The sequence below is a fragment of the Selaginella moellendorffii genome, unplaced genomic scaffold (assembly GCF_000143415.4).
Source record: "Selaginella moellendorffii unplaced genomic scaffold, v1.0 SELMOscaffold_60, whole genome shotgun sequence".
In the NCBI taxonomy this organism is placed as follows: Eukaryota; Viridiplantae; Streptophyta; class Lycopodiopsida; order Selaginellales; family Selaginellaceae; genus Selaginella; species Selaginella moellendorffii.
In genome coordinates this window covers 146,830-160,603 of record NW_003314321.1, presented here as the reverse complement: position 1 = coordinate 160,603, position 13,774 = coordinate 146,830, and the positions used below count along the sequence as shown (strand labels likewise).

Here is a 13,774-nt window from a genome sequence, read left to right as displayed (position 1 = left end):
AAAAAGATCTGCTCGAGAAACGCGGTGTGTAAGAATGGCGCACGTGGCAGTGGGCTATTGGGTGGACAGTTACACGCCACAGCCGTTGGATCCAACTGGAGAGCTCTATTTGATCGCGGCCCATCATGGGCTTCTGTCCCCGACAGTACCTTTAGGGCTCTTCGATTCGATTGCGTTGGGGGGAGAGAGAGGGCTGTGCTACCGCCGGGGCTGTGGCGTGGATCCATCGATCAATCATTCGCTAGCAGCAGCAGTAGCGGTAGCAAGCCCACATTCTTTCCAAATTCGATCTTTTTCTGGGCGGCGCCAGGGATTGTTTCGCGCAGGAGGGGATTTCTAGGGCTCTAGCGCCATGGAGTGTGACGCCAAGCTCCTGGATCGAGTCCCCACCGGAAAGCCCCCTTTCTCGCTGGGCGACATCAAAAAGGCCGTGCCCAAGCACTGCTTCCAGCGATCGCTGCTGCGATCCTCGGCGTACCTCCTGGTGGACCTCCTGGGCGTCGCGATCCTCTTCTACCTCACCAGGTTCGTGGAGATCGTAGCGCCGCCGGGGATCTTCCAGTGGATGCTCTGGGGGGCTTACTGGATCGCGCAGGGCTGCGTGGCTACCGGATTGTGGGTCATCGCCCACGAATGCGGCCACCGCGCATTCAGCGACTACGCGGGCGTGGACAACGCGGTGGGATTCGTGATCCACTCGTGCTTGCTCGTCCCATTCTTCTCGTGGAAGTACAGCCACGCCCGCCACCACGCAAACAATGGCAGCATCCATCGCGACGAGGTGTTCGTCCCCAAGGAGAAGGATGGCCTGAGCGCATTGACGCCATTCCTCCAGCACACTCCCGGCCGGATCTTCTCCATCCTCTTCATGCTCACGCTCGGCTGGCCGAGCTATCTCCTCCTCAACGTCTCGGGCCGCAAGTACCCGCGCTTGGCCAGCCACTTCGATCCAAACTCCCCGATCTTCAACCGGCGGGAGAAGCTCCAGATCGTGGCCAGCGATCTGGGCTTGCTGGCGGTGTCCGCGGGGCTGATCTACCTGGGCTGGAGCGCGGGATTCGTGTGGCTGCTCAAGGTCTATGGCGTCCCTCTCATGATCGTCAATGCATGGCTCGTGACGATCACGTATCTCCAGCACACTCACGTCGCGCTCCCGCACTACGCGGACTCGGAGTGGGATTGGATTCGCGGCGCGCTCGTCACGGTGGACAGGGATTATGGGATTCTCAACACGATCTTCCACCACATCACCGACACTCACGTCGTCCACCATTTCTTCTCGAGCATGCCGCACTATCACGCCCAGGAGGCCACCGCGGCTGTGAGATCGGTGCTTGGGCGCTACTACTTGTGCGATAAAACTCCAGTCCTGGTTGCGATCTGGAGGGAGTACAAGGATTGCGTGTTCGTGGAGCCGGATGCCGCTGGAGAGGGGATCATGTGGTACAAGAACAGCTTGACCTCTTGAAGAAGAGTCCATCATCTATGATTATCTACAGGTTTAAGTGATCGATCACTCAAGAAGGATCGATCATTGAAAGAAATCCTTAAAAGAATCCAATTGTCTTTTGGATCTATTCGGAAAATCTTGGTCCTAGAAAGATCTTGTTAAGCTGAGAATCTTGATCCTGAGATTTTGTTCCGAGTATTTCAATCACGGGTGAGATGATTGATAGAGCTTCTTCTTCATGTCCTCTTGTTTACAAGGAGTAGCAGAGCTCCAGCAGCGTTTAAAGCTCAAGGAAGTTGACAAGGCCAACATCCAAAGTGTCTACGCCAACCTTGTCAAAACTTGCATCGCCACCAAGAATTTGAAAGAGGGCAGGCTCTTGCACTCCTTGATTCTCAAAAGCCAGCTCAAGGACGATGCCTTTCTCGACAATCTGCTCATGGACATGTACGGGAAATGCGGCAGCCCCGAGGAAGCGCGCACCATCTTCGACAAGATGGAGAACCCTAATGTGTATTCGTGGAATATCATCGTTACCGCATATGCCCAGGCAGGGCATCTTGACGACGCACGCGCTTTGTTCGATAAGATGGAAGACAGAGATGTGGTGTCGTGGAATGGAATCATTGCGGCCTACTCCCGGCAAGGTTGCGTGCGAGACGCCAATGAGCTCTTTCAGAAGATGCCGGCAAGGAACACAGTGACTTACACGACAATGCTGTTGGGATATACCGAGCATGGGGATCTTGCCAGCGCAATGACGCTGTTTCGCGAGATGCCTTTCCAAAACGCTGTGTCGTGGAACACTATGATCGCGGCGTATGTCCGCCGTAGCGATGTGGCCTCGGCAAAGAAAATGTTTGAAACGATGCCAGCGTGGGACGTCATCACCATGAGCGCTATGATCGCGGCATATGCCCAGGCAGGGAATCTGGAGGAATCTGAGAAGCTCTTTGCGGAGATGCCGGAGAGGACCATCGTGTCCTGGAACTCGATGATCACGGTCTACGCTCAAAAGGGCCTACTGCAAAAAGCAAAGAGAGTGTTTGACTCCATGCCCGACAAAGATGTCGCCTCGTGGAACGCAATCATCAATGCGTATGCCGCGAGCGGGCATTTGGAAGAGGCCAGCCGCGAGTTCCGCCACATGCCACGACGCGACCTCTGGTCGTGGAATATTATGGTCCGCGCGTGTTCCCTAGACGGAGACCTGGAGACCGTCAAGTCAATGTTTGACCGGATGCCGCAGCGGAACGTGGTCACGTGGACCGGGATGCTGTCGGCATATGCTCAGAATGGGCATCTGGCGGAAGCTCGCGCCATCTTCGACTCCATGCCCGACCGAGATCCGGTTGCTCACAATGCGATGATTCAGGCCTACGTGGCAGGCGGGCGTTTGGAAGAGGCGGAGCTCCTATTTGAGCAGCTGGAACACAGGGACGTGGTGGTCTGGAACACAATGCTGGCGGCTTACACGCCGACCAGCATTGACCGCGCCAAGAAGCTGTTTGACGCGATGCCTGTGTGGAGTGTTGTTTCCTGGACGACGATGATTGCCGGGTACGCACAGGCCGGTCAGCTCCAGACCGCCAAGTCAATGTTTGACTCTGTGCTGGAGAGAAACCTGGTGTCGTGGAACGCGATGATCCAGGCTTATTGCGACAGCGGGAATGTTCCACAGGCCAAGGCCATGTTTGATGCCATGCCCGTGAGGGACATGTTCTCGTGGAGTATTATGCTGTCGGGATTTGCCACGAATGGGGAGTTTGATGGAGTGGAGCGAGTCTTTAACTCCATGCCTGAAAAAAACATAGTGTCATGGACGGCGATGGTGTGGGCGATTGCGCAAAATAAGGGAGTGGAGGAAGCAAAGGTTTTGTTCGACAAGATGCCCGACTATAGTGTCGTGGCACTCAATGCAATGGTGGCGGCATATGCCCAAAATGGGTATATCCAGGATGCCAAGCGAATGTTCTATGCCATGCCCGCACAGGATGTAGCGTCTTCCAATTGCCTCGTTGCAGGGCTCTCGCAAGATGGGGATATTGATGGAGCTAAAAGGCTGTTTGATCGCATCCCCAAGCACGACCTCGTTTCATGGAGCACAATGGTTGGAACATTTTGCAACTATGGCTACAGTAGCGAGTGTCTGGATCTCTTCCGAGCCCTTGAAGCTGAGGGCATCGAGCCTGACGAGATCATATTCGTGTCCACCATCAAGGCTTGCAGCTTCAAAGGTATGGTTGAAGAGGGCTGGAAGTTTTTCCGCTTGTTAACCATGGATCACAGGCTCAAGACGATCAAGGAGCATTACACTGCAATGGTGGATGTTTTGGGACGAGCGGGGCGGTTTCAAAGGGCCTTGGACCTTATAAATTGCATGCCTTTTGTTCCTGATGTTGGAGAGTGGGGCTCTCTGCTTGGAGCGTGTGTGATCCACCGTAACATTGAGCTGGGACAATATGCGGCTGAGCATGTCTTTGATCTGGAGCCTGGAAACTCAGCTGCTTATGTGCTGCTTGCAAATCTCTATGAGGGAAAAGAAGCTCTGGCTGGTAAGCCATGCCAGAGATGACTATGAGGACGTTATAAATTTCTTTGTTTCCTCTTGCTTTGATGCTGACGACTTTTTATTCAGCATGGCTATTATTACATGTTTAAGAAAGTAGGAGACCTGGCCAATGTCCTTCATCTGGAATCACTAATTAACATCAGCTTAAAGTAGCAATGGCATTGGGGTCATCACCTATAATGAGTAAATCATTTGACATAGAGGGCCATGACATAGCAACCACAAAAGCTTTAAGCACATAAGGTAATATCAAATTTTTGTTATTGATATCATTATTCTTTTTGCCAAAATTTAAAAGGCTTATTTCCTTTTCCTTAGAAGATTTCATGTGAAAAGGTAAAAATGAAATTTATTTTTCAAATGAAAGATAAAAGACAATAAAAGCTTTCATTCTATTTAATTAAGTAATATATCACCACTTTTTTTATTTTTCATGTTCATCCACACATTAAATGCTCTATCCCAAGAACTAAATGTAGATTATGCAGGAAGCTTTAGTGTCCAATCAATACTCTCACCTATCAAGATTAAGAATAAGCGACTGCTGTTGATTTGCTAATGTAAATCCCTTTAAACTGCCTCACTTATTGTAATCACCACTTCCTTTGTTGATATTGGGTTAATATAAGATGAGACAGGATTATAGTTATAACCATGTGATGAACCAAGCTAAGTAGCTTGATGATCCTATTTCTATTTACATCTAAGACTTGCTCATGTATTTTATTTATATGTTTTTTCCTCTAATTGGCTACTACATGATTTTTTGTTTGCATATAAAAAGTCAAAGAATTCACTTGGAAAATTATAGAACCTTTCTTTGTGAATGTATTTGACTTTTTAGCTTCTAAGAATATTTACATTTGATAATTAAGTGCCTTGGAAAACAAAAATGTCTTAAATGTATAAAGAATTAAAACTATATACTATTAGAATTTCTTTGAATTTATTTTTTTTTTAAACCTACAGATATTGTAAAGTCTATATGGATTTCCAATGCATTCAAAAGCTTAAAGAGCTGTTGAAAGAAATTATATCTTCTTTTTATTTGATTAGTGAGAAAGGATAGCATACATGCAATTTTTATATAATCATCTACATATACTACTATGGAATAGTTTTTCATATTATAGACTTAGTCTCCCAAAACTTAATAGTCCCACATACCTTTGAAATTGGGTGGTTTCAAGGGCTTAGGGGGAATTGTAGAACTTTATCGCCCTTAGAGCTTAAAAAGGAGTTTAATTTCTTAAGTTTAGCTAATTTTGTTGCATCAACTTCTTTCTTTTTCTTTTTTTTCTCCTTCAATTTACAAACTTCTTATAAATTTTCAATCTCAACATCTTGAATTATACACTATAGCACTATAACTTTAAGCTTTTCCTCTTTTGATACAACCTTGGCCTTTTCCTTAGCATCTTCAATAGGAGTTTCCTCCTTTTGATTCACTTGTCTAGAGGTTTTAGCACCATATACAATTCTTTTTTGCCATCTTACCAATTATATATATACATTTATTAATAAATAAATATGCATATAATATTCTTATTGGATGGTGCAATTCAATTAATCTTACATATGTCACTTTGAATTTACTACAAAAGTCTTTGTGTATAAAATTAGAGTTAAAAACTCCGACAAAAGTTGGATAGAAATCATTGAGATAATTCTGATACCAAATATAGTGCACTTGAATTTAAACTTTAAGCCCATTGCCCTACGAAATAAAAGTTTGGTATGCACTCAATATCCCCTATGAGCACCAACTATTTATATTTAGCATATGCATGCAAAACAATGTTAGACAAATACAATTTTGGCATAGCAATGGCCTAACGTGAGGAGGAGGGTACCCACCAACTAGAACAATATGAAGCTTAAGCTTAAACCCAAGTTGGATGTAGAATAAAGAGCAATACAACTTGATAGGAGCCAAACTAATATCTCAAATGGGCAACCATGCTTTCAATTTACTAAATATGGAATTGTTAAATTGTTAATTAGGACATAGAAACAAAACCATGAGATTTAGCACACTTTCTATATTCCATAAATATGCCTCTTAAGTAAATTTAGACACTTACCATAGTATATGGAACCAAAATGGGACCAACGCATGAGGCAGGGTGTGTTATAGACATGGTAAATTATCATATAGCAATATTAAGGGTCTAAACTCAATATCATAAATGTATATTCTTATGTTCTAATATTAGTAAGTGCAAACCAATGGCTTGAGTTTCTCAAACTGAGCTAAGTATGCTCAACAAGACACATATAGGATTTTCTACTTTATGTTTATCTGATTTAAAAACACATATATTAATCAGTTTCTTAATTAACTCAAGTAAAAACTATAAAGAGAACAATAATGATATCTTGCTATTGTGGCAATAAAGAGAATGTCTATAAGGATTGGCTGAAAAGTATAATTTGATACTTAAAATCACATTCACAACAAATATGCTCTATAGTCTAGTGTTATATATTTGCCATCTCTCAAAAGTATATTCATTATTGGCTATGGCAAGAATCAAACCACAAACCTATATTTATGTGTTTATGCCATTTGAGATTAGTATGTATGTATACCCAAAATAGATTTATAGACTAGTTTAATTTCTAGGCAATAAAAGTTATATCAAATTTAATGTTGGAGCAATCTCCACTTATAGCCTCAACATATTATTCAACTAATAACAATTTGTTAGTTTAGAGTAAGTAGTTATTATGCAAGCAAAACTGATGGCACTTTGACTTCCATAGCTTTCTTAAGTTATGCTCCAAATCACTATGTAACCTAACCAATATTCCACTTTAACTTCTTGTATGGGCTTGAATAAAGTTTTTCTTATTGGGATGCCCCTTTCTTGTTTCCTCCTTGAGATGTTAAAGTAGCTCTTTAAGGCATCATTCTTCACCAAGATTGACTTGTATGGTATTTATAACCTCATGCATTTGGGATAGTGATGAGTAGAAAATAGCCTTTCATACTTATTATAATCAATTCTAATAAATGATGGTGCATTTTGGTTAACCAATGCTCTTGTTATTTTTCAATATATGGTAAATGGCATCCTTGATATCTTTATTGTTATTTATTTTGACAATCTTCTTATATACTTTGAAATTCAAAAAGAGCATGACTATCGTATTCTCTAGCACCTTCTTCCCTTTAGCATGACTCACCATAAAAAATGCCTTTTTTGTGTGATCTTTTGTTGCTCAGACTTTTTTTATCTCTTGAAATTTGCATTCACTTCCATTTTAATTTTCATTCATCAAGACAACATAAGGTTATATTTTTTTGAGATAGATGCTTAAAATTTTGTTTTAGGTGTTATCTTGTTATAAAAGGGGGTTTCATTTGATTGTTTTTCACTCTTAGAAGTACACAGTTGTAAAGATCAATTATGATATCTTTAACAAAGAGTTATTGCAATTATTAACCCTTTGAAGTATGGTATTATTTCTTTGAGTATTCTCATCACATGATTATTGTCTACAGTGATTACTCCAATATTGATTTTCAACATTCATTCTCAATCGGCATTAAATATGGTGGTCCTAATAACTATCTCATTTCTAATTTGTGATTATATATCATTTAGAGAATGGAAATGTTGATGCTTTTACTCAACACAATTATCTCACACCTTCACCTAAAAACCCTACATTTTAACATTAAACTTTCCTCACTTCCAACTTAACTTTTGATTCAATACTTAGTGCTTCATATACTCAACATTTTAATGACACAAAATGTTTGTTATTTCCATGGAAATCCAGTGATGGGAGTGCCCTTGCACAACTTTTCTACTTATCTTGATCATTCCCTCAAGTTGCAAATTGAAGCAAATTGAAGCAAATTGAATCCACTAATCCATTTATTCAGAAAGCTTAATAATTGAAATTTTTTTTAGTGCTTTTTCAACCCCATATAGTGATTATAATTTTGGGATGGGCTACTTTATTGATATACATTGTTGTATATATATAATGGTGAGATGTAGTAACATATCATCCAAGCATCCCTTAGCAATAAGAAACTTTAGTATCTGTAAAACATTGGAATTAATCTAATATCAATTTTGGTGGCCCTATATGCAGAAGTATTTAAAAACTTTATTTATATTTATTATATATATCAATAAACCAAGACACCTCAATATACTTTCCAACCACTTCTTCTTGCTTGAGGGTTTTGGAAATCTATCTTTATGGATTTCTTTATCAATATTCCACCATTTCAAGCATTAGAAGGTGTATAAAGTTTTTATATAAGTTTTATTATTTATACTTATGTTTAAACTGATATGGTTAAAAAAATGTGAACTTGTGTTTTATACAATAGTTTTAGGTGGATATATTTAGGGTTTTTTCCATAGTATATAAGTTAGTTTTTTATACTATATGTATATATCTTAAAATATTTTCTTTCTGTTTGGTACAAGGTTTACAGAATAGTTTCTATGACAATTTCATTTACTTTATATAATATTTTTATAAGATTTTAGTTTAGGTTATAATTATATTTTTATTCTCAAGATATTTAAACATGCCTAATGCCACAAGCAATGAGATCCATCTACACGACCACCTTCAGTCCATTTCAAAACAATGAAAGGTCGTTATTATCCTTATCCAGTACTTAACTTGGTTGCCTTGAGTTAGAGATGTGATAAACGATCTGGCCATCTTGATCACCAGCTCTGGAAAAGCACTCAATTTCATGATGCCTAAAAACACAAAAGAGAGTTGTGAATTTATCAAAAGTTGCATATAAAACACCTCACACTTGCAATATATATAAGCACTTAGAGCTTTGACTATTGTCCTGGTGTTGGATCTGCCACAATGAGTTGGAAAAAGAAGTTTTAAAGTTTTTAGAAAAGAGACTGAGATCTTATCAATGGCAGTTGTGGCATACCATGGTTGCTGGCTTTCTTTGGAGTGCTTGGCAGGGGAAGTTTCGCGATTGCTGCTGAGTGTTGCAGCCCAGTGCATAGATGCACCAGCCATCTACCTTGTCTCCTGCACAAAGAGAGGAACTTGAGAGCAATGGCTAACCTCTCCTAAACCTCTGCTGCATGGTGGACTTGTTGGCCAGGGCCGGATACGTGCAAGAGCCGGTGAGGGTTCATGCCGAATTGTGCTACCGTGGTGGAGTGGCTTTGCTTGCTGTGTGCTTGCAACAGCTGCGGGAGTCTCAAGCACACCGCCGTGGAGATCAAGTCGGTACTGGAGCAAAACTTTGGATCCGCGTTGGTGGTGTTGGCAAACAAAACGATTTGATCACCGCGCTGGCGTCTCAAAGTAAAGGAATCGATCTCTGTAAATATTCTAGGATATTAAGCGGGGATAGCTCAGTTGGGAGAGCGTCAGACTGAAGATCTGAAGGTCGCGTGTTCAATCCACGCTCACCGCACTTCTTTTTCCATCTTTCTAAGAATGTAATACGCAAGAGTTACATAGACTGCGACCATTTTCCTCCAACTAGAAGAATCAATCACCTTTTTCGTTGAATAAAATCCAACACTTGCAAAGATCATCCAAGTTTGCAAAGAAAAAGAGAAAGATAAGTCTAGAGCTTCACTTCTCAGATTGTTTCCAGCAAACATGTAGCCTACAAACGCAATAGCCGCCAGAAAAGCCATCAAATCCGACAGGAAAGTGATGACTTTGTCACCATCGGACTTGCTAGCAATTCCGATGATCAAAACCGCAGCAAAACCCAAGAACACCCCTCCAATGCTCAGGGGCTTGCAGCGTAGCCAGCGGAGGCATCGAAACAAAGAGGAGGCTATGCGGAAGGGATGTGTGATCCAGTGACACATACCTCTATACCCATAGGCAGAAATGCAAGAACACAGATTGCAAGCACGCAAAGAGGTCGCCATGTGAAGAACATACATCGCTTCTGGGGAGAGAGGCGGCACCAGTCCCAAATGACTCATGGATCATTGCCGTGACTTGCAATCTCCATGCTTCATCAGTTTGGTCACCTAGATCGCATGATCAAGAGAAAAGTTTTCAGTGAATCAAAGCACCGGCGGATGATACAGCCACAACCGCACAGACCAGAACCAGCCACATGCACCATGGAGTCCGGGCAGCCATGGCTGGTACTTACGCCTTCCTCGCACACCATATATAAACCCTAATTTCGGCTATCACGAGAAGATTCGTGGGGCTTCTTCGTGTCTTACTGGTGGCTCGTATTCTTTCGAGATTAGTTTGGAATTCGAGAAGAAATTTCAGTTTGGTCCCTACCTATCCTTGACACGGCTAAGTTGTGATGCTTCCATCCAGCTTACAAAGAAACTACATGTAGTATGGAGGTAGCATGGTATGAGGTAGAACCGGAAGTTAGAATTTAATATTGTTTGCTATGTTGACTTTGAATTGGACTGGAGTGAAGATTGTCAATTTGTGTTGTCAGGCAGCAACATTTGAAAACAAATATTTGTGTTTTATCGAAGATTGTCTTTGAAAATGAGAGATTTTATATTTGTTTTTATATTGACCACAAGCATACAATGTTGAAGAAATAACTTGAATTTGAAGTTTCATAGAATATCTTCAATAGATACAGAACTGAAAACAAGAGTACAAAACTGAAGAAATAACTTGCACATGAAATTTCATAGAAAGTACAGTGACTTTTGTATATAAGATTGGGCTAGGTCTTTCACAAATATACTTGAGAGCAAAAGCAGTTGGAAGATAGAAGACAGAAGTTTGATATAGAGTTTGAGGTTTGAATATATTTTAAGGTTATGGCACCTGCTTATGATCCAACTTCTCCATTCAAAGGTGTAAAAGACTTAGTTGATCATAATGTTTTATCTCTCCCTAGTGCATATATAAAGCCATTCGAAAAGCGACATAATCCACAAGAGGTTTTTGAAGGGATTGATCTTCCATGTGTTGATTTACAAAGCAAGACTGCAATGGAAGATATTAAATTTGCTTGTGAGGAATGGGGATTTTTTGAGGTAATTATGATCTTTATAAGTGTTAAATTATATTTATTAATGTGTTTATTTTATAGCTGGTTAATCATGGAGTGCCAGAAGATGTAATTGAAGATATGGTAAAAAACACACATACATTCTTCAACTTGTCAACTACAGAAAAAATGAAATATTTTTCTGAAGATGTGTTTAACCCAATGAGGTTTTGCACAAGTCTTACTCCTAGTAAGGAATCTTACTTGGATTGGCATGATCATCTTCAACATTGGTTCAAATGTGATAATCTAGATAATCATCTATACCCAAATATTCCAATCCATTATGGGTATGTGACCATTATTATTTTATTTAATACTTATCAAACTATTTTCAGGGAGGTGACCAAGAATTATGTCAAACATATGCAAATATTGGGGAAAAAACTACTTATGGTCATGTCAAAAGCATTGGGTTTACATGAGAACAAGTTGCAAGAAACATATAGCAATGAGGAGATGATTGTTCAACTGAATTATTATCCTCCTTGTCCAGATCCAGAACCTGCACTTGGACTTAATCCACACTCAGATAGTGGTGGTATTACAATTTTATGGCAAGACCAAGTTGGTGGATTACAAATCCAAAAGGAAGGTAAATGGTATAATGTGAAATGTAACTCAAATGCATTGATTGTTAATGTTGGTGATCAAGTTGAGGTGAGTAAAAACTAAATTAATATGTATATTTCATTTTTAACTTGGATGTTTGGACAGATTATGACAAATGGGATATTCAAGAGCGTTATTCATAGAGCTATTGTGAATCGTAACTTATATAGGATGTCAATGGCATTCTTCTTCAATCCTTGTGCTCAAGCAACAATTGCTCCTATCCAGGAGCTTTTAGACAATCAAAACCCAGCACAGTATAAAGCTCGATTATCAAAAGAGACATCTATAATAAGTATATCGAAGGGAAAAATGTGAAACGAGAAGACTAAATGATATAATTGGAACTCACTAATTAAATAAGACATTTATATGTCATTTAATTATGAATTAAGTTAAAATAAAACTTTTAAGACTTTTATAAATATAAATTTTCAAGATAATTTTATCTCTGTTTAATAGTACTAGCTGGTATAAAAATAAAAATATGCTAGAGTTTAATTATTTAAATATTCTTGCATTAACATATTTATAATACTTTTAATTAAAATATTAATTATAAATATGTGAGGTCCAAGTGTACGGCTATAATGCCATATACTAATATTAGTGTAGAGGGATTTTGATAGCCATCAGATTGATTTCAATCTGGACCATTTGCTCTAATATACTGAATTTGCGCCAAACTCCATTACCTTTGTTTTGCTTATAAAAATTTCAATAGCTTTTGTAATCCACTAAAATATTATAAAAAAAAAGTAAGTTTTTAATATATATCTTATTCCTTTTGATATGTTTTATCTTTGCAAAGAGTATAAGTGTGTAATATATATGATGTGGTGGATAAATTAAAGAGTTAAATCTATATATGATTTTGAGATTGAAAGGTAATCTTGCAAAAAGGCACACTCGTATGCCTGTGTGCATTTTCCATTATTATATATGGTAAGCTAGCTATATAAAATAAGGCTACGTATTAATTATATGTTAGTTTTTAGCTTCTGGAATCCATAGCCACTTGTCTCTCATAGTAGGTTGTAATTACTGAGACTGATAATTATGATTCAATATATTGTCATGTCATATTAAAACATCATTTCTGAGATTTAAATATAATATATTAATCAAAGAATTCTTATTGTTGGGAAGTTTAATTCTTTTTGTGTGTTGCAATGGTTAAAAAGAAGTTTACTTTTGGTCATGAAAGCCTCTCATGTGAGTCTCCACCTCCATCTTCAATCTAAACCAATAATTCACCTTCACCTCTACATAATAATCCTCCTTTTCATTTTGAAGGTTGTTGTGAGGCTTTTCCATTTACGACCTTGACTGCAACTAAACAAGAATTCCTTCCTTATGATATTGTTAAAAGAGTTGGATTACCTTCAATGCTCCAAGAGTGATGTCAACATTTTCTTCAAGATCTTGCTCCAAATATGGCATAAGAGCTTAATGTAGATACATATTATTTTTGGTGTTCTACATGTAATTTTTATTTAAACAAGACAGATGGTTGCATGGGTTTGGTAAATTTTATTGAGCATTGTCGCAAATGCCCAAGAGTGGGTTTGAAAGGTGTGCACACGTATTGAATGTATAAAAAAATCAAGAAAAAATTAAAAACACACAACTATTATGATTTCATGGTGAAGAACAATATTTCATTGGTGAACACTATATTAGTAAGTGCTGAATATAAGATATTTAGGCCACCCTTTAACATAATGTGAAAGTTATGCACAATTTCTTCAAAAGTTTAGTTCATTATGAGTAAAGTGGAGAATCTTATATTTTCAAGAATGATAGTATTCTAGCATATATAAAGACATTATTATATATACAAGTAGTTTTGACACTATTATAATTTTAAAGTCCCATTTTTGAGACTGACAATTTACACTTTCAAGAACCCCTAGATCTTTTCTTAGTATAAATACCGACAAGGGATGCTTTCAACATTGAAATTTTAGTTTGTTTAAAGTGTAGGAATGGCTAAGGAAAATGTTATTACTACTTGCACTTGGCCCCCATATGTTTTATATAAATTTCCACCTTTGTCTTCAACTTCTACCAACATTTCACCCTTCCCTCCACACAATAATCATTATAAGGTTTTTTCTTTTGTAGC

General features: G+C 39.1%; 3 protein-coding genes and 1 non-coding gene across 4 annotated transcripts; all 4 read left to right on the top strand.

Moving 5' to 3' along the window:
• Nucleotides 1-118: 118 nt before the first annotated feature.
• LOC9644224 (delta(12)-acyl-lipid-desaturase) lies at nucleotides 119-1,575 on the top strand. Its single transcript, XM_002983935.2, has one exon. It carries the CDS (start codon nucleotides 353-355, stop codon nucleotides 1,466-1,468), a length of 1,116 nt encoding a protein of 371 aa, XP_002983981.1. The 5' UTR covers nucleotides 119-352; the 3' UTR covers nucleotides 1,469-1,575.
• Nucleotides 1,576-1,688: 113 nt separating this feature from the next.
• On the top strand, nucleotides 1,689-4,025 carry LOC112351320 (pentatricopeptide repeat-containing protein At3g09040, mitochondrial-like). The gene has a single exon (XM_024688979.1). It carries the CDS (start codon nucleotides 1,689-1,691, stop codon nucleotides 4,023-4,025), a length of 2,337 nt encoding a protein of 778 aa, XP_024544747.1.
• Nucleotides 4,026-9,377: 5,352 nt separating this feature from the next.
• On the top strand, nucleotides 9,378-9,450 carry TRNAF-GAA. Its single transcript has one exon. It is a non-coding gene; the product is annotated as a tRNA-Phe (tRNA).
• Nucleotides 9,451-10,801: 1,351 nt separating this feature from the next.
• LOC9644223 (probable 2-oxoglutarate-dependent dioxygenase ANS) lies at nucleotides 10,802-11,964 on the top strand. The gene is made up of 4 exons (XM_024688978.1): nucleotides 10,802-11,020; nucleotides 11,077-11,201; nucleotides 11,373-11,694; nucleotides 11,752-11,964. Exons 1-4 carry the CDS (start codon nucleotides 10,802-10,804, stop codon nucleotides 11,962-11,964), a joined length of 879 nt encoding a protein of 292 aa, XP_024544746.1.
• The last annotated feature ends 1,810 nt before the right edge of the window (nucleotides 11,965-13,774 follow it).